Source organism: Cyprinodon variegatus, unplaced genomic scaffold (assembly GCF_000732505.1).
Source record: "Cyprinodon variegatus isolate N-32 unplaced genomic scaffold, C_variegatus-1.0 Scaffold292, whole genome shotgun sequence".
NCBI lineage: Eukaryota > Metazoa > Chordata > Actinopteri > Cyprinodontiformes > Cyprinodontidae > Cyprinodon > Cyprinodon variegatus.
In genome coordinates this window covers 755,154-774,476 of record NW_015150745.1, presented here as the reverse complement: position 1 = coordinate 774,476, position 19,323 = coordinate 755,154, and the positions used below count along the sequence as shown (strand labels likewise).

General features: G+C 37.5%; 1 protein-coding gene across 2 annotated transcripts in view; it reads right to left on the bottom strand.

Annotated features, from left to right (window-relative positions):
- Window positions 1-2,739: 2,739 nt before the first annotated feature.
- LOC107090371 (collagen type IV alpha-3-binding protein-like) overlaps window positions 2,740-19,323 on the bottom strand; it is a 29,676-nt gene continuing 13,092 nt past the window's right edge. The window contains exons 3-18 of one of the 2 annotated variants that reach the window (XM_015383701.1): window positions 15,934-16,050; window positions 15,731-15,796; window positions 11,733-11,840; window positions 11,086-11,221; window positions 9,238-9,321; window positions 7,069-7,226; window positions 6,889-6,981; window positions 6,734-6,820; window positions 6,541-6,633; window positions 5,347-5,442; window positions 5,103-5,235; window positions 4,953-5,023; window positions 4,748-4,876; window positions 4,535-4,664; window positions 3,192-3,328; window positions 2,740-3,107 (exon numbers count right to left, since the gene is read on the bottom strand). In XM_015383701.1, the coding sequence (XP_015239187.1) occupies window positions 3,201-3,328; window positions 4,535-4,664; window positions 4,748-4,876; window positions 4,953-5,023; window positions 5,103-5,235; window positions 5,347-5,442; window positions 6,541-6,633; window positions 6,734-6,820; window positions 6,889-6,981; window positions 7,069-7,226; window positions 9,238-9,321; window positions 11,086-11,221; window positions 11,733-11,840; window positions 15,731-15,796; window positions 15,934-16,050 (1,629 nt within the window). In that variant the 3' untranslated portion in view covers window positions 2,740-3,107; window positions 3,192-3,200. The remainder of the gene's footprint in view (window positions 3,108-3,191; window positions 3,329-4,534; window positions 4,665-4,747; window positions 4,877-4,952; window positions 5,024-5,102; window positions 5,236-5,346; window positions 5,443-6,540; window positions 6,634-6,733; window positions 6,821-6,888; window positions 6,982-7,068; window positions 7,227-9,237; window positions 9,322-11,085; window positions 11,222-11,732; window positions 11,841-15,730; window positions 15,797-15,933; window positions 16,051-19,323) is intronic. The other variant, XM_015383702.1, reaches the window with a different exon arrangement.

Sequence of the window (19,323 nt, the reverse complement as noted above, 5' to 3'; positions counted from 1 at the left end):
TACACATCTAAACATGGAAATTAGTCAGAATTATTTAATCTAGAGAGAATTAAAGGATTAGGATGTTTAGAATATTACCTACATTCTTTAGGAGGTAAACATGTTTAAACTGAATGGTTTAAAAAGTTGGAACCATTGAGCCAGTATTAAGTTTTAGAGCTGATGCTTTTTAGCTGTAATGATTGGACCGGTTTTCCTTCTTCCTCTGCAGTTCTTGGTGAGTGTCCCTGAGAGGGTTGTCCCTCTCACCTTTTTTTGGTTACCTGTTTGAGGTTTGATTTGTAGCTCCAGCTCAGTAGATGCTGTTCAGTTTTTTTTATTATTTTGTTGTTGACACACCCATTTGAAGATCATTTTCTCAGTAATTAGTAATAGAATTCAGTTTATATAGCGCCAATTCACATGTCAATATCAGATCATACAGTCAGATGAGTTCCAAAGTTTTCTAAGGAAAACCAGTCGAGTTTATTCGCTTCTATTTTGTCCCAGCAACTCCTTACACTGAGCATGCGTGTAGCGACAGGAAGAAACCTCCAGCAGAACCAGGCTCGGTGTGAGCGGTTTACTGCCGAGGCCCACTGAGGTTCAAGGAGAGAGAAGCACTGATCCATAAAAGCTTTGTTAGAAAAGGTAATAGCTCTACAGGTAAAGTCCATCTAGAAAAGAAGCAGATGGGCTCTGAGTCAGTTTTCATGTCAAAGGGATGAAAGAGCACATAGTTATTCAGAGTACAAGCTGAACTCAGAGCTTGTCTAGGAGAGAAACAGGACTAAACACAAATAAACAGGCCCTATTCTATAACTGTAGGTGTTAATGACAGCAGCCCACCTGATAATTCCGTCTACGATCACAGCCAGAGAAAAAGCAGAGAGAACATAAAGTTAGTCTCTGAACTAACCCTGCGGAAAAAGTAGAATGACAGAAAAAAGAGTAAAGTTAACTGCATGTCCTCAAGCAGTCTAAGCCTATAGCAGCATAACTATAGTGCAGGATAATTTAAGCCTCTCTAACCATGAGTTTAATCAAAAATGTTAGTTTTAAACCCAGCATTGAAAGCATCCAGGGTGTCTGCCTCAAAAACTAATGTAAAGTAACCTAGCCTGCTTCACCATAAACTGTATTTGAGTTCCAAGAAAATATATATACTGCTTTAAACAGGCCTACTGGGATGAATAAAACCTCTGACACTATGTTTCTGTTTCTGAGTGATTTTAAACCAGTACAAAAGGGAATTATCAGTTTTTATCTTTGTGCCTTCTGCTTACATTTCCTACAGTTCATTTCCTGTTTGATGACAGGATGGATAACCTAGCTGATTTGACTTTCTGCTGCCGTTATTTTCAAACACACAGCTTTAAAATGATTAAGTTACGTAGATCAAGCAGGACTGTTGGTTTGCTGTTACTCTACTAGACCTACTATGAAATGATTTGGAAATAAACATGATTAATGGTTTTGGGTAACTCTTTATTTTTATGCAGAACTGTAAATAAATGAGTCAAAATTTGGAAAAAAAAATAGGGGATAAACTTATTTATTTCACTTTCAAAACAGGGCTGAAGAGATGCCACATCACAGTACATTTACAGGTAGATCTCAAAGCGTTAGTATGAACAACTTTACAAAAAGTCCAAGTACATTCAGTTTGAACAAAACACAAAAAAAACTTAGCTTATGCAAAAAAGATTTGCTTTTAAAAAAAACAGATCTTAAGCCTAAAAGCAGCAAGGCCGAACTTCTCAATCGCTTCGTTCAGCAGGAACGTCTGAACTCAAAAGCTGAAGAATAAACGGCCGACGAAGCCCTAAAAACATTTAAAAGGTAGCGGAACAGCTGAGGATGTGATAGAAGAGAGGCTTTACAAAATACATGAAGGTGATGGTTAAAAATCAGTAATGTAAACAGAAATCTGTTATCTTTACATTCTTCCAAAGAAAAAAATGCTACTGAAGAAAAACCAACTCTAGAACAACCTTCATCACTTCTAGAAAGAACCTATTCAAATACTTTTGGTCCAGCAGATGTCGGTGCAGACCTTTGTGTGAAAAATAACTGGAATACTAACAGGAGCAGACAGTGGATCAACTAAAGTGACTCTGACGCATCATTTATAGAGCTTTGAAAAAAGAAAACACTCCTCAATGGGTTCGTTTATTCAAAATACTGAAAGATGAAATGTGGGTCGAATGCAGCCAAGAGGCACTTCTCTAAGAGCAACGTTTACCCCCGTCTGAAGCTACATTTCTCTGTAACGCTAAGGCATCTGGGCTCAGGTCAAAGCTTTGCAAACCGTCAGCTCAAATCTTCAGGAAAAAACTATTTACAATTAACGCGACATTTAAGATAGAAGCATGGTGGATGACGCTCTCGCTAATTCTGCAGCCAGCTAATATGTCGTTCCTCCTTCAAGCACCAGCGTGTCGGTGGTTTCACCAGAGAAACTAAAGCTTTTGTCACAGGGCTGCGTGTGGAACGGACGGCCCTCTGGAGACCACATGAAAACCGTCTCCTTTCGTTTCTTCATATAGAGCGCGCAACCTAAAAATATGAATTTATCCGCACAAAAATAGTTACTTCGATCTAAAAGCTAAGATTTTAATTTTTCTTTTTTTTTTTTTACAAACTTCTTACAGACTTTCTATACATTTAAATATATCTGCCCTAAAGAAAAAGGCAGGAAGACCATTCCCCCCCTGATGGGGGAGGAGTCTTCTCTGCAGACATTTTTTTTTTTTTTTTTTTTACATGTAATCCTCAAATCTCTTAAAATTCTCTGGTTTTCTTTTTTTATAATGTTATATGTAAATCATTCTAATGAACATCCACCCTGGAATTAGTGCCGTTCGTCTTTTGAGGCCAAATTTCCCCTCCACTTCGGTTCAGTTAGCTTCCTGATGTGGAGGAACATACATGACCATATCTGGGGGATTTACTGCTCATTTAAACGTCTAACCATGTGTCATTTGGTTTTACATGCACACACACACACACACACACTACATTTTAGCCTCAAACAAGGGTTTGAATCTTTAATCAGAGGGATTGTTGTTTTGCAGATTGAGCGTCCTTCCCACCTTCTGATGCAGCTCAGGCCTTAGAAGTCTTCCCTTAAAAACAAACAGAGCACTGATTGATTTATTCTGCAGTGTGTATTTAAAAAACATTTTCTGACAGAGGGAAACTCTCCCTACCTGTGGGTCTCAGAATAAAATGGGCTTGCCAGTAGTTTTTTCTTGGACGTAGGTGGTGAAGCGCTTGAGGAACTTGGGGTACTCCCTCTTAGCTACGGCCCTGAGCACGGAGGCAGGAGCCCAGCCCCCTGGATTCACTGCAAACACACGACACACGTTAACATCTAAACTATGTCTGAAAACAAAGACCAAACAAACAGATTTAGGAACAAATCGGTCTATTTTCTAAATACGGGCTGATTTATCATCCATCTTCCATAGGTTTGCTGTTTACACATTTTGTTTTATTTTTAAAGTATGTATTTGTTAGCTTAGCTAAACAATTATCTTTTCTAAACATTTGATTACGTCCTAGAAGCTTACAGTATGGAGGGTCTGTTTACATTCTGGTGTCACCTACAGATTTATTACAGTTAAATTTGTTTACCTCATTATATTGAGCATTAAATATAATAATGAATGAAAAGTATGAGGTACAGAAGAAACATATTAAAGCTTAGAAATTAAAATTAATGACATTAAATAAGGAAAGGCTCAATGTTGCATTTATTTATGATTTCTTCATCAACCATCAACACATTTGTTTATAGATGTTTGAGATCGGCCTGTTTTCCAGTGTAGTCCTGTTTCTCTGACTGTGACTAACTGGAGGTGCTCTCTTCGTCCTCTGACATGGGAGTTGCCTCGGAGCTCGTCTGCCTGGCTGTGTGTTTCTGCCTTTTACAGCTGCTTTTTGTGTCTCTGCTTCTGTCTGAACCCCAGTCGGCCTCAGCAGATGGCCGCTCACACTGATCCTAGTTCTGCTGGAGGTTTCTACCTGTTAAAAGGGAGTTTTTCCTCTCCACTGTCGCTACAAGCATGCTTAGTGTGAGGGATTGCTTTCGAGTCAATGAGTCGATGCCATCAACTGGTTTTCCTTAGATAGAAAACTTTGAGTATGATCTGGTGAACTGTAAAGTGCCGTGAGATGAGATGTGTTGTGAACTGGGGCTATAGAAATAAAGGGAATTGAATTGGCATTTTTTTAATTTCCTATGTCAGCTTTCTGCTGTTAGCAGGCCTAACTAACGCTCTAACATCTACTTTGCACTAATTATCTCGGTTAGAACAGCATTAATTAAGCTTGATGACTTTGATGGGTGAGACAAATGAAATTAATTCCCAACCAGTACAGGCACTAAATAAATCAATAACTTTTTTTAAGCTAAAGAAATATTAGTTACATATTTAACTTAAGATGCATTTTATAAATTGTGTTTTTTTTCCCCTATTATATTGTTCTATCTTGCACATTTAAAAATATAGCTGTTTATAGAGAAAACAAACAAACTATGAGCACACACCGTTGGCAACATAGGTGATTTTACACAGGATGTTGTCCCTGCTGATCTCTTTGTCTCCCTCTGGTGGACTGACCAGGGTCTGACAGATCATGGCGATGTTAATTTTGGCACGCACACATCTGCTGCTTGTCTGAGCAAAAAAACAAACAATAGGGTTACAGCAAGAACAAACAGGTAGATCTTTTTTTTAAAACAGAGGATCTGAGTTCTCACCTGCGCTTCATCGTGATCCACAGAGAAGTTACACACCAGCCAGGTGTCGGGATCGTTCTCGTTGTTGGCCAAAATCTTCCTCATGGCAGAAAGGTAGAGCACATCCCTCTGAGACGCAGGCCACACCCGCTGAAACACAGATCCATTCAGGATGCCGTTTGTCTACCAGCTGCAGGTCCCTACAGGAGTCACCTCCGGCTCTTACCTTGTGTGCTTGGTAGATGATTGCTGCGTTGTCTGAAAGTCTCTCCACAACATTGAAGTTTTCAATAGTAGCTGAAGAAGAAGAAGAAAACGATCGTTATTGGGATCCAGGAAGCGGCTGCCTGATCATGGGCTTCATTCAAACACCTACTTTCCCAGTCGTTGCGGTACGTTGTGTCCCAAAAGTAGTGGCAGACTTCATGGCCTGTGACCCCCTTCACTGAGTGGGTGGCCTTTAATGGATCCAATACGATCCCGTTTTCCTCCACCTCTCTCCGGTAAACCTGTGGAATTGGAAACCGTTTTAACCCTTCGACCAAACTTTGATTTGACTACATGGAAATGTAGAAGCTATCCATAAAAAAAGCAAATATTTTCTTTATCTCAGCTCTTACCTTCATTTCTCCCTCTTCTACCACCAGCTGCCAATTAGCATCTCCACCGACATCCTGCAGCGAGTACGTCATGTGGTTCTGCACCATCTCCTCCACCTACAACACCAGGCTAGTGTTTACTTTTCAGATCAAAGGAGTTACAGGCTGCTTTTATTTTATGGGTAACAAAATAAATTACTTGTTACACTTTAAAGCTGTTAGTTACAATTAAAACAAAAGATTACGTTGTAAGAAAATAAGCCGATGTGAAAGTGTGCAGTAGAAACCCAAACAGGCTTATCTAAAAAGCCACACAACAATAAATCCTTTTTTTTTTTTTTTTTTTTACATCTAAAGTAATATCACTTTCACCAAAAGATCATGTTATTAAACATTTTGCTCAACAAAATTTGTTGATTGCATCAACAAACGTACTTTTTATAATGTCATATCCTTTAAAAGCAAAATCTTTTTCATTTTTTTTTTTTTTTTGCAGTTAGATATTGATGTTTCATAACTTCTCCATTTTCATTCTATTAACAAAAATTTTACTTGATTTCTTTTCTGGTTCTGTTAAAATCAGTTTGACATTGTTTAACTAAATTATTACTAAAGATATGTAGAGATTTGCAAAGCTGTATCTTATAAACTAAAGTAGATGACAGATGAATACTAAAATAGTAAATACTGAACAAAAAAGCGAATCGTTTTTGGGGTCATGATGAGTGAATAATGCAAAACGGACAAAAACGTTTTGTAACATTTTTCTTTCCAATTACCTACGGAAGAGGATTAGGGCCACTGAAAAAAAAAAAGTTACTGATTTTTAAATTTTATTTCAGTTTAACATGGGGAAAAGTCAGAATTCTGACTTTTTCCTCAGAATCCTGACAATAAAAAAAGTCAGAATTCTGAGAAAAAAGTCAGAATTCTGACTTTTTCCCATGTTAAACTGAAATAAAATGTAAAAATCAGTAACTTTTTTTTTTTTTTTTTCCACTGGCCCTAATCCTCTTCCGTAATTACCATATAAGTATTACGTGCACAATAAAAACATTGCATTTAGTTGGACTGAGATTCAGAAAGTGATTCTGTGTTTCAAAACAGGACAGGTTTCGACAAACGGCCGATGATGCAACAATTGGAATCTATCGACTATGATGGAAAGATCAACAAGGAGAGAAATGGGAGACAGAAAGATGGCGGAACTCCAACCTTATCGGAGAATCTGTGGGAACCGGAGGTGGAGTAGACGTCTCCGGGGGGAGGAGGGCTGGATCGCTCTATCCTTGTCTTCTCAGCCTGAGACTAAATAAAAAAAAAAAAAAACAGCATTGGGACGTTGAGTTGGAATTATTGCAGAAACAGGAAGCGCAGCCTGAGCTGATAGGAAAAGCGTCAGCATCACCTGTTCTTCGATTTTATCCTGTCTGTCCAGAGCAGCTTCCACCGCATCGAAGAACTCGTCCTCGTTGATCAGACTGTTTGGACCTTCCTATAAAAGAGACAAGCATTAACTTGTTCATCATCATGATGGTTTCTATGCACAACGGAGGAATTTACCTCATAATCGGGACCCCCAAAGTGAGACTTCTTCTTCAAGTCATTGAGGGCCGATTTATAGCTTTCCTCTATCCTTCGTCTCTTTTCCATTTCCTACATGGAAATGAAACCACAGTTTCAGTAAACAAGCTTGGAAAGATGCTTAATTCAGAGCTAAACATCAGTCCAGATCTCCCAGACCTTGTCCAGTCTCTTCTGCCAGCTGTCCTCTCTCTTCACCATCAGATCGATGCAGTGGGACAGGGTGGCTAAGATCCCAGCTGTGGTGGCCTTGAATGTGATGGCCTCTCCCTTAAAGTCTATTCCATTGATTCCCTTTGTATTCAAGGACTGGAATACTGAAGAAAAAGAATAGAAAAGAAGATAATAAATGCTATGGATAACAAAGACCAGATTTGTGCTCAGAATAATTACAATCAAGCATCCAAAGCTAAAGAGAAACCAAAGAGTTCAGTGTAAATAGCTGCCATGTTGGACATAATGACGATTAAAGGTTAAGAAATCATAGTTCAATGAACTGCTACTATACTAAATGACAACTAAAGATCATATGACTTATTTCGGAAACCTCCCACCCAAAAAACCAAACCATCCTTATAAATAATAAGGTGAGATTCTAGAGGAGCCATCATGCTAACATACGCTCAAAACACTTTCTTTTTTATATTCAAAAATACTATTTTAATAGTTTCATTATGATCAGAGCTGCCTACTTAGTTACAAGTTTCAGAGTTTAACAACATCTACAGTGATTGTAGGGACAGTGTGTAACAAACTTGGGTTTCTATTAGCAAAAAAAATAAAATAATTATTTAATAGATTCATATTCTGGGAAAGAGCTGCAGTGGATGCAGTGGATCGCACGGTTGCCTTGCAGCAAGAAGGTTGCAGGTTCAATTCCCGGCCCGGGGTCTTTCTGCATAGACTTAGCATGTTTTCCCTGAGCATGCATGGGTTCTCTCTGGGTACTCCGACTCCCACAGTTCTAAAAAATGACTGTTAGGTTCATTGGCTTCTCTAAATTCTCCTTAGGTGTGCGTGAATGGGAGTTTGTTCTGTTTGCTTTTGTGTTGTCCTGCGATGGACTGGTGACCTGTCCAGGGTGTACCCCACCTCTAACCCATTGACAGCTGGAGATAGGCGGAAAATGGATAGATGGACATTCTGGGAAAAGTCTAATGTCATCACATCAGAAATGGAAGTGTTCCCATAGCTTAGACTCAGTTTATAAAAACATACATAGGGGGCGGTGCAGCCAGTGGCAGACGCCACGTTGCATCTCCACTTCCATCACATCACTTGAATGGGACAAAGTTGTATTTTAAATCGGTTGTTGTTGGCAAAGGAGTTTAAAACAAGAAAAACAAGCACAGACTATTCTTTCTTCTACTCTCTGTTGCAACAGGGAACCATCTGTACACTCTGAGGCATGAGAAAGAAACCAAAACATCTAGAAGTAATAACCAAGAGAAAACAAGTCTAAATGGGCGTGGCTTTTACCAGGTGGAGACATTTTATGAGGAAGTGAAGCATCAAAACAGACACAGAGTTCAGTCTTTCTGCTGAAGGGTAGGGTACATTATTTTATGTTGAATGTTCTGTTAGAAACAGGGCAGTGAAATCCAGCAGGCCCGGCACAGACAGCTAGTTTGTTTGTTAGCTTACGCTGGATGAGCTCTGATACAGCGGCCAACGGCTGCTGTTATTTTCACACGTCATATAAGGAGCCTTGGATTCTTTCAGTCCTGTTTTCATATAAATTTTTAAATTTTACCCTTTATTTTGAGCAATTTGAAAGAATCAAATGTCACTCCAAGGCCTCTGTAGCTTGTCTCCCACGCTTAAAGAGGAAAGCACCAGTCTATTATTTGTAATTCATATCAGGGACCACTAGATGGAGGTAAATCTGACACACTGTCCCTTTAAGATGTCGACTCAGAGTGAAAGTCTCTGTTTGACTGTTTGGCTAGCTGCCAAGTTAGTCCTGTAAACAGCAGTTGTCCTGATGATTCATTGGTTTGGGAATAAACCTGCAGACTCACAGGAGCATACTGACCAGCAACATAAACAGCTGTTTGAAACAGAGTAAAAACATTCATTCAGACAGAATCTGCTTAAATCTGAGGCTTGGATCAATTTACTCCCTTAAAACTGGATTTATTTCACCCACACTGAGCAGTTTAGCTCAACTCCAAGACTCTGAAGAGGCTAAGCTATAGGTAGCTCCACACATCCACCTTTGGTCAAACTAAAACAGTAAAATAACAGCCTTCTAACTGTGCTTTTATGTTTAATCTGTCATTAAAACAGAACAACTGAATAAAACAGTGATGCAGAGGATTTACTCACATTTCTCTTTGCTTCCATTGTTGTTGTGTAGAAACTCTCCGTCTGTGCGGGTGTTGGGAAAGTCGTCTTCATCGTCTTCTACAACTGAAAAAAAAGAACGAAGGGTTCAGCGTGGAGGTAAAAAACACCAAAAGGTGTAATTACTACATTGCAGTCTTTCTTTGAAAAGCTTCCTTAAGGTCAGCGTCTCTAGACAGGGTCCCGCCTAGAGACTGAGGAGCACAGAAGATCAACAGATCCCAACATGACAATGGTCTGGTTTCATCCTCCGAGTGCAGCGAGTTGGAGAAGGAAGACAGGGAGGGAGGTCAGCAGAACAAAAGCAGGGTTTCATTCATTGTGTTGCTCCAAGTGCAAAGCCAGCCAAGATGCAGAAAGGAGGTTTCTGGTATCACTGCTGTCTGAGTCACACAACAGTCTTTACAAGATTTATTGCATGTTTGCTTCCTGTAAATAATAAACACCTTCACAGGTTCTAAAGCTAAGGAACAAAAACTCTTCACCTTGACTTCTGGACTTAATTAGAAGAAACTTGAGAAAACATGTTCAATTAAAAGTTTAGCCTACAAACTTAGATTATCGTCTAGTTTTCATCTAACAGTCAACAAACAGTAAATAGATAATGGAGAAAGATTCTGTTAAAATATTTGCTGTTATCAATACTTCTATTATTATTAAATAGTCTGATGCAGATGTTTGAAAGCTGACACTGATAACGAATATTTGGACATCGGTCTAACCGATTCCCGATATGTGCTGCCAATATTTTTAAGAGTGTATTCTATATCTATAGGTTGATGCTGCTTATTTTTCCTCCATTTACATAATAAAAATAAAACCATCACAATTTTAATAACAAATATCTAAACAGAAGCCTATATTGATATAAAAAGGAACATTTAATTACAAGTCAATTAAAACATTAACGATGGATCATTGATGCAAGCAATGAATCTATTTTATGAACAAAAATGAAACACTTTTTTTTTTTATTGAAATTTGATAAAAACAAGAAAAAGTAATCTAAAAATTAAAAAAAAGACATCTTAATCAAAAAAAGTTTTGCAAGTAACTTTGTTTTTTGAGATTTTCTTATTTGGAATTATTGTCTTTTTCCAATATATTTTTCATATTTATTTTTTTTATTTCATTTTTTTTAAAACATATCCTTAGAGATTTTATATTTCACATTTATTCTGTAGTTTTCCATTTTTTTTATGATTTTATATTTACATTTTTGTTCCTTCAAATGTCTGTTTTTCAGATGGAGTTTTCACAGATCATATTCTCTTCACTTGAAACCCGATACGAACGCTCGCTGTTGACCAATAAAAATGTTGCTAACATCCAGCAGACCAATAAGAGATTCATCTTCAGGCCCGCCTCCAGAAGTGAATTCATAAAGAACACAATTTGAAAAGAATGTAATTCATAAAACTCAATCTGTAAAAGGAAAAAAAAAATCAAAAATCTGCAAAAAACGTTGAAAACTATTTGAAAAGGTTTTTTTTAAACATAAACCAATGCATCGGTCTATCTTCATTGTTTTTTTAAAGTCAAAATTTGTTTTAGCAGATTTAAAATAATTTGGAATCTCAAGTTAAAATTGATTTAACTGAAGAAAAAAAAAACATAATAGCATTTGAACATAGATATTTTCGAAAATAAAAGAGTAAAGGTTTAGGAAAAAAAATTTACAAAAGAAATGTAGACTAATACTTTCCAACCTTTTATAAAAACAAAAAAAAAGTGTAAAAGTGTAGGTTTACTGCAGGAGTCTACCTTACTCACTGAGCGCCACTGCTATAAACATTTAAATGCTAGGAGAAGAATACTCCTTCTACTTACTTTTGTCTCTCTGCAGTTCATCCTTGGAAACATCAGCACAGCTATCAAAGTACTTCTGAAGCGTGTCCACCTGTCTGCACAAGATGTCTCGGAACGTCTCCATCTCCGCCAGCTTCTCCCGTAGACTGTGACCCTTCTGAAAGGTTAAAAGGGAGAAAAAGCCAGAGGTTATTTGTTCATTCTTTTTGTAGCTCTATACAGGCTTTTCAGTTTGAATAGAGGAATAAACCAGCTCAGTTTTTCTAAAGAGTCTGCAAATAGTGGGGATGCACACAGAATGACCCCTTTCCAAACTTCAAGCTGTGTCATCTATTCTGATAGTAAACTAGTTAGGGTCACAATGATTCATGCAATTACTGGGAAAACGTTTGATTTTTCAGTTTTTCATTAGTTGGGCACAGATTAATTCACTGTAAAGAGCTCCGTAACTGAAATGGAAGGAGGGGGGTCATCTCAGCTCTTTCTCTCCAAAAACGGCCATTCCAAATCCTGACCAATCACAAAGCTGCTATAGAACAAGCAGCAAGTAGCCCTAGACAGGTCTGCTACAAGAAAATGACCTCAGCTGTGATAGAAAGGAAAAAAGCTCTGGTAGAGCATTTAACAACCTGGAGGCCTGTTACTGGCCTCAGAACAGAGTTACTCACCTTGAAGGAAGACGTGGAGGTGGCAGAGTAGCCACTAGCGGCTGACGTGAGAGAAAGCATGGAGCCATGTCTCGGCAAACTGGACTCTGAGCCGTATCCAGAATCAGCCTGAGGAAAAGCAGACGGGCGTCAAACATGGAAATGATGAACATGGAAACAAAGAAATTCATTTAAATTCAAATTTTTAGAGCTCAAATTTAAGTAAAGACGTTTGCGTCTCCCGTATTTTAAGAGACCATTGTTCAGGTAACAGATTTAAACCACATTTCTAAATTAATTTCCTTTTAGAATACAAAAATATAGAATTAACTATTAAATTGTTACCAAAAAAAAGAAGACAAGGCTAATCAAAGATATCACATAAAATAATCCCTGATCACAGGTGAACAACTGCTCCAGCTTCCCTGTAAAGCCCTGCAATTAGCCTCTGTTATATAAGAGCCAGGCTTTCACATCAGCAGCCCTCTGACAGAGAGGAAAGGCTCAGCTACACACAGCCTCTTAGAGAGACTTACAACTTCTGCCACCAGGGGGCATAATATGAAAACACGCCAGACTGGGATTGAAAGCAGACAGAGGTAACTATCGGTCAATGACCAAACGTAACACTGCCTGTGCTCACATGGATGTCAGTCAGAGCCGCTCGGCCTAATCTGCCACTACCCAGAAGCTGATTAACATGGAGAATCCCTCAACTATTTAACAGGAAAAATAGAAAATAAACAACAATGCATGACTAAAAATAACAATCATCACATGCGCATCAAACTGCAGTAACACATGCAAACATGCATTAGACGCATTTTTAACACAAATTATGAACGTTTTAAAAGAACAATCACATTTTAGATAATGATAACCTTTAAAAGATAAGATAATGACTTTTTTTAAAAATCAGGCCTATATAAGGAATATAGAAATATGCTCTTTATAACTAATCAAAAAACACGATTATCATAAAAAAGGAAATATAAAGGAATGAATTTTCTGCAAAATATCATTTTCAGGTATTTCATAACAGATCTATAATTAAATGCTGATCTGATTATTCTTGTCTCTAGGGAACAAGTATTATTTCCTGTTTAGATGTAGCAGGTCTTTCTGATGTTTTGTTGTGACAGATCAAGTGTTTTGTGTCTCCCTGGCGACCCTGGCTCCTGTGAGTAATGGTGGCTGAAAAGTGAAAAGGGTCTCGCTGGAGAGAAGAGTTTTCAGTGGTGACTCATGATGGCTGAAATGAATGTGCAGAGGATTCTCTGCCGCTGATGAGTCACTGCTGCTAGAAAGGGATTTCCCCAAACCAAGGACCGTATCTGAGCTGCATGATTTCCACTAATGTTTGGATTGTTGGTACGAAATAATGAGCAGTGCCTGAAAGACATTCCTTTCTAGCTGTTTAATTGTGTTATAATAATTGATTTTCAACAAATAAAGATCTACATATCATGCTGTTTATGCATCTCTCATCCAAATGGGGAAAGAAAATCAACTAAATACCCATCCATCCATGTCGAACGATAAACCAAGCAAGGAGAGCATTAATAGGATGGAAGACCTAACTGTTCCAGGAACAGCAGTGTGAATACATGCCAAGATAAACAGCCTAGAGATCTTTATAACGTAGGAGCAGCTGCAGGGTTCCAGAGCTCAGGTGGAAGAAGATGCCAACACAACCACTGATGCTTTAGAAACATGTAACCTTTATGGAAGAGTTAGTGAAAAGAAAACGAATCCTGGAAGAGCAGGGGACAAAATAAATGGGGAAAAATGTGCTCTGTTGAGAAGTTTTAGTAACTAAAACTTCACGTCACACTGATCACACGATCCCCAAAGCCTGAACAAAAAAGTCGTTAGGGAAACTAACAGCAAAGGGGCCAATGGCAGGTCTGAGAGAGAGCGGCAGAGATCTAAGAATCAGCTGGGAGAATTTGTCAAAGTAGTAGTGAAATTGGTGACTTAGAAACGACACTGTCAAGGAACGCTACAGACAGAGGAAACATGCAAGGGGAGGAGAGTTTTGTGTCGGAGGTTCTGGATGAGTCTCATCCGTTTTATATAGTGGAGGAAAGCGGGGATGAAGATGTTGTGGAAGAGGACGCCAGGACAGCAGAAGCTTGGTTTGGTGTAGAAGGCTTCCAGCCGTACATGTTTGAGCCCTTGCCTCGCAACGCTGCCAGTTCTGTTAGCTCTACGCCTGCTGAAGACACAGACGTCCATCCCTGTGAACACTGGGACGGAACTCAATGGGAAAGTAATAAAGAACAAATGATTCTTATTTCAATCGTTGCGTATATTAGCTGCAACGTATGAATCACGATGATATGACCGAAAAAATTTGATTGAAAGATATATGATGATATACGATTGATATATGATTGGCCGAATTTAGGTGGTCAGGCTGACGTATAACTAACTGGCCTGCATAAGATTAAAAAAACAACAAAGATTTTAAGATAGGATTTCTTTTTTTAAATAGAAATGTTCTAAATTTTGGGACAATATCATCTGATAAATATTACATTTATATACATGTTTAAACCAGAATGATTTGACAATTAAAGACTTTAAGAGAACAGCTGTCAGTTCAGGACACTAATTTAGCTCTTAGAAAAGGAGAGAAAAGAAGAATACTGTTGAAAGAGAGTCAAGAAAGCTCCCATCTTCAATCTAATACCATCCAAGTTGAAATAAACGTGTTACGAAACACATGTAGGTCAGATTAAACTAAACGCTGCTCATCGACTAAGCTGGCTGGTGTTAATGGGACGATAGATGGAGCTAAAAACAGGGAATTCAGGAGACTATGGGGTGTATTTTGTACCATTATTGTTGCAAGCAAAGAACATGTTCTGTAAATAGAAATTAAAAAAAAACATGCAATCCAGAAACTTAATTTTGAAATAATTCTTAATCCAAAAACGCATTTAGAGTAACTACAATGTTATCTTGGGTTTTGTTTTTTCAAAGATTTTTTTTCTTTTCACAATTTATTTTTCTATTTTTTCTTTCTGATTGAGTTTTCAGAAGCACATTCTTTTCACTTCAAGCCTGATACCAACGCTTGCTCTTGACCAATAGAAATGCGTCTTCACTCCTGATTCCAGGGGAAAGTCCGCCCCCAAAAGTGAAGAGAATGTGATCTGGAAAATGCTTATGTGAAAAGAATACCTCAAACACCTATAACTCGATCTTAAAAAGAAAAAGAATTGAAAATATAAAACATAAAAAAAAATATATATAAACGTGCATATAAAGTACAATTTGCAAATCGGCAAGTTACTCTAAAAACTTTTTTTATTAAGAAGAAAATATCTTTACTGGCAAAAATAATGGAACAAAATTCACTCCATAGAGAAACCACTGTAGGAGGCAAAAGTCTTATATTCTACAGTCAAAGTTGTGATAAAGCGGTTCAGATGAACACATGTCCATGTATTAGAAGGAGAAAATCCAGAATCCCTTTGAGGATCCATGAACTGAACATTAATGTCCACTGATGCTTGCAGACAGATCTGACTGAGCTCGGATCTTTTCACAAAGATGTGCAAAGCTGGTAGAGACAAACCCCGAAAAACTTTCTTCTGTAACTGTTGTAATGACTCTTTTTTCATATTTAAAAACAAACAGCTTTAAACCATTTGATTTCCTTTCACACAACTGAATGAATACTTAGGTAGGTGTCAGAAAAGATAAAGATATAATATTTTAGTTAGTATAAAAAGGTTGGTTTTTGGGTTTTTCCACAGTAGGAACCAGAAATGGCTCCTCCCTCCCTTTGTTCTTTACAAGCTTTTCATCTTTCACACTAACAATGATCCTTCAGAGCATTAATGTGTAAAATCATGCTGATTGTGGGTTTCAGTCTGTTCCAGTCCAAACTGCAGGGTTCACCTGTTCAATCCTAACACATGCATATGTACTTGCTGCTTTGTTATTAGGAAAACATGCTCTAAGTGTTTGGTGCTTAAGACTCCTAGAGAACCCCCCGACAAACAAACCAGTGATGGAGGGATGATTACTGCTCCCTGGATTCCTCCCTTCTGTCTCCTCCCTTCTCTGATACTCTAACAGAAACACACACACACCACACGATGAACACCACATTTATGAATCCAAACATGGTTGAGAGGATACTGATTAGCTCTGAACGTGACTGGGTTCTGGTGTCTTTTCAGACCATCATCTGCTGTGCGGGACTCACCCTGTGCAGCTCGATGAACTCGATCCATCTGTTTCTGCGCTCTGGGTCTTGGGCACGCAGGTACCACACGCTGTCGTTTACGCTGATATCCAGCCGACACTCATCAAACTCATGTGGCTAGAAGAGGCACAAATCAAAAAAGAGAAGAAAAAAAAAACACTTGGTTACTGAGTCATTTAGTTCGATTTACATGGTTGTTTGTCATTACAGCATGAAGTACTTTATCCAGCTGTTATGCATACTTAAAATGTTTTTAATGAATGACATGTCTTTCTGCAGAAATGTTGGCCTCTCTAATTCTAAAAGGAAGGTTTTTGGTAGTATATAAATAATCTAGGAAAGTGAAACATATGAAATATGTCTGCTTGGTTTATGTCAAACTGATACAAACTGCACAAATGCTAACAAGAAGAACAGCTCATATCAAGGCTGGACATGGATTGAAATATCAAGAATCGATCATTTTCCATCTGATCTGGACAAATCTCAAATAGATAACTGATATTCAAATCATTTTTTTTTTTTTAGCTGTAACCTTAATTACTTGAGTTTGTGGCTATGCAACCAACCGATACTAGTACTATAGTAAGATTCAACAGCACATTAAAAAGGTAAAAGGTAGCTAATGGAGGATATAAGTGCAACGGAGTATTAGGGCCAGGCTAGAGATTTAATTTTTCTTCTATTTTGAGAGTAAACTCGTAAGATTACGAGAATAAAGTCGCAACGAGAATAGTCATAATTTTACGACTTTATTCTCATAATTTTATGACTATTCTCGTTGCAACTTTATTCTCGTAATTTTACAACTTTATTCTCATAATTTTATGAGATAAAGTCGCAATGAGAAAAGTCATAAAATTATGAGAATAAAGTTGTAAAATTATGAGAATTAAGTCGCAACGAGAATAGTCATAAAATTATGAGAATAAAGTCGTAAAATTACGAGTATAAAGTCGCAATGAGAAAAGTCATAAAATTATGAGAATAAAGTCGTAAAATTACGAGAATAAAGTCGTAAAATTACGAGAATAAAGTCGCAACGAGAATAGTCATAAAATTATGAGAATAAAGTCGTAAAATTACGAGAATAAAGTCGCAACGAGAATAGTCATAAAATTATGAGAATAAAGTCATAAAATTACGAGAATAAAGTCGCAACGAGAATAGTCATAAAATTATGAGAATAAAGTCACACAATTACGAGAATAAAGTCCTTAGATTACATGAAACAAGTTGTATTTTATGACAACTCTTACAAGAAGCATTTTCTTCCCTAAAATGAGGAATGCCGTTCATTATGTGAAGTTATACTTTGGCTCTGGTTTGACAAATAAGGAAACCTTTTAGCAGCAGCATCAAATTGGGCAGTAGGTCAAAGTGGACTCAGGCTGCTGTTTGGTGGAGCTGGTCGGTCGTCATATGCTGGTCGGAGCTCGAAGCCTTCTTTCTGAAACAGGTTGTTGTATGATGACTTCATTCTCTTAATATTACAACATTATTCTCGTAATGTTATGACTTTATTCTTGAAATAGAAGGAAAAAGCCTGGCCCTAATACTCCGTCGTATATAAGGACAATGAAAAATGCTTTTTTTTATCCGTCTTTGGTTATATGAATTGATCTTCAGGAATTAAGGAGAAAGGATTTTTATTTTTAACAGCTCTAGTTCATATTACTCATATTCTAAGGTATCTGCATGAGCTACCTGTAATGTTTCATGACTAGCTGTTTTTAAACTGGTCTTAGTGAGGATGGTTTAGTGGTATAAGCCATCCACATCCCCCAGGGATGAGTCACTCTATGTCATGCTTCAGTCCTGATCTGTGGATCAGTCATGCTGAAGAGCAGAAGGCAGCAGAGAGCATTGATTTTGACTTAGGGCCAACTTATATATAGATCATTATGCCTCTAGTTTCTTCTTAGACTTAGACAAACTTTATTGTCATTTTGTATACAAAACCAAATTTCAATGCATACTTTTCAACAGTGAATGAGCAGCTTACAATGGTGAAATGAACAGTACCACTTATAAAGTGCAGCAGTGGTCAGAATATAAACAGTGTAGGAGAAAAGGAAAAACAGTTTAAAGTCATGGTGCTAAAGGCATTGATATGGAAAGGTTCAGTGCAGTCCAAATAAATACATGTGGTGAAAAATGCAGTAGAAACATTGAGTTGCGTTCGACTTAAAGGGATTATGAAAAAAAAAAATCAGCCATGTAGTGCAAATATGATGTTTACAAGTGTGTTTTACATTTTTACTTGATCCATATTGAATTTTGCTATTCACTAATTTTACACATTTTATACATTTTCATGGGTTTTGAGAACCTAACTTCCGCACACAGTTAGGACTAAGAAATACTTAAGTGTCTCTTCATCATCATCATCATCATCATCATCATCTCAACTGTTATGTCATCTGTTTCCAACCAACCAACTTCATGTTTTTGTACACTTTGTTTTGCCTTTTCTCTCCCTCCCATGCTTATCCCGATTTAACTCGGTATTTTCCTGAAATGTTATCGTTTGTTCCCATTGTCTCCTTTTGTAAAGAACTTTGTGTTACCCTTGTGCTCTAAAAATAAAGACTTGCTGATTTATTTACTGACTGATAAAAACAACAAAGAGCCTTGTCCGTTTTTTTAATATGTTTTCAGAGAAACAGGAATGATAAAACTTTGCTGAAATGCATCACACCCATCCTTCTGTTTGCTGCAGATCAACTTCCCCCCCAAAACACAAAAAAGCACACTGCTACCTTTCGCCAGCTCTAGCATTTTATTGAGTAAAGAGCTTCACTTTTCTGTGCGTTCCACTCGATAGGAGATGTTTGTTTTCGATTGGCCCAAAATGCATTTTCAGGCTACAGAACAATTACAGGAGCAACTCCTTTTTTGTCCTCCATACTCAGGAGATCAGAGAACTGATACTAACTGCTACCTAAAGGTCACACTGCTAAAACTAATCTAAAAAAAGTAAAACTTTGCGCTTGATTAAAGCAGGTCAATAAGATTATATGGAAAAAGAGAGTGTATTTTTGACTTTTAACATAGGAGAAGTAGATATTATGCACTTGAAATAAGATAATGGATTTGTTTTTACTTATTTTGAGCATAAACATCTTATTGTCGGTAAATTGTCCTGCTTACCTGCTTAAATCAAGGGAAAATATACTTATTTCAAGAAAAAATTACTTGTTTCAAAGCAAAATTGCTAATCTCCACATTATCTGTAATGCATCGAACAATCAATGTTTCTCACAAGGCTTTAACTGGAAGCACAAAAATCATCCAAACACTCAGAGGCGGGAATGGAAAGATTCCTAGGAAAGCTTATCTGTGAATTTTACAGTGCAGAGCACATTTTCTTTCTGTGCACCCGTTTGA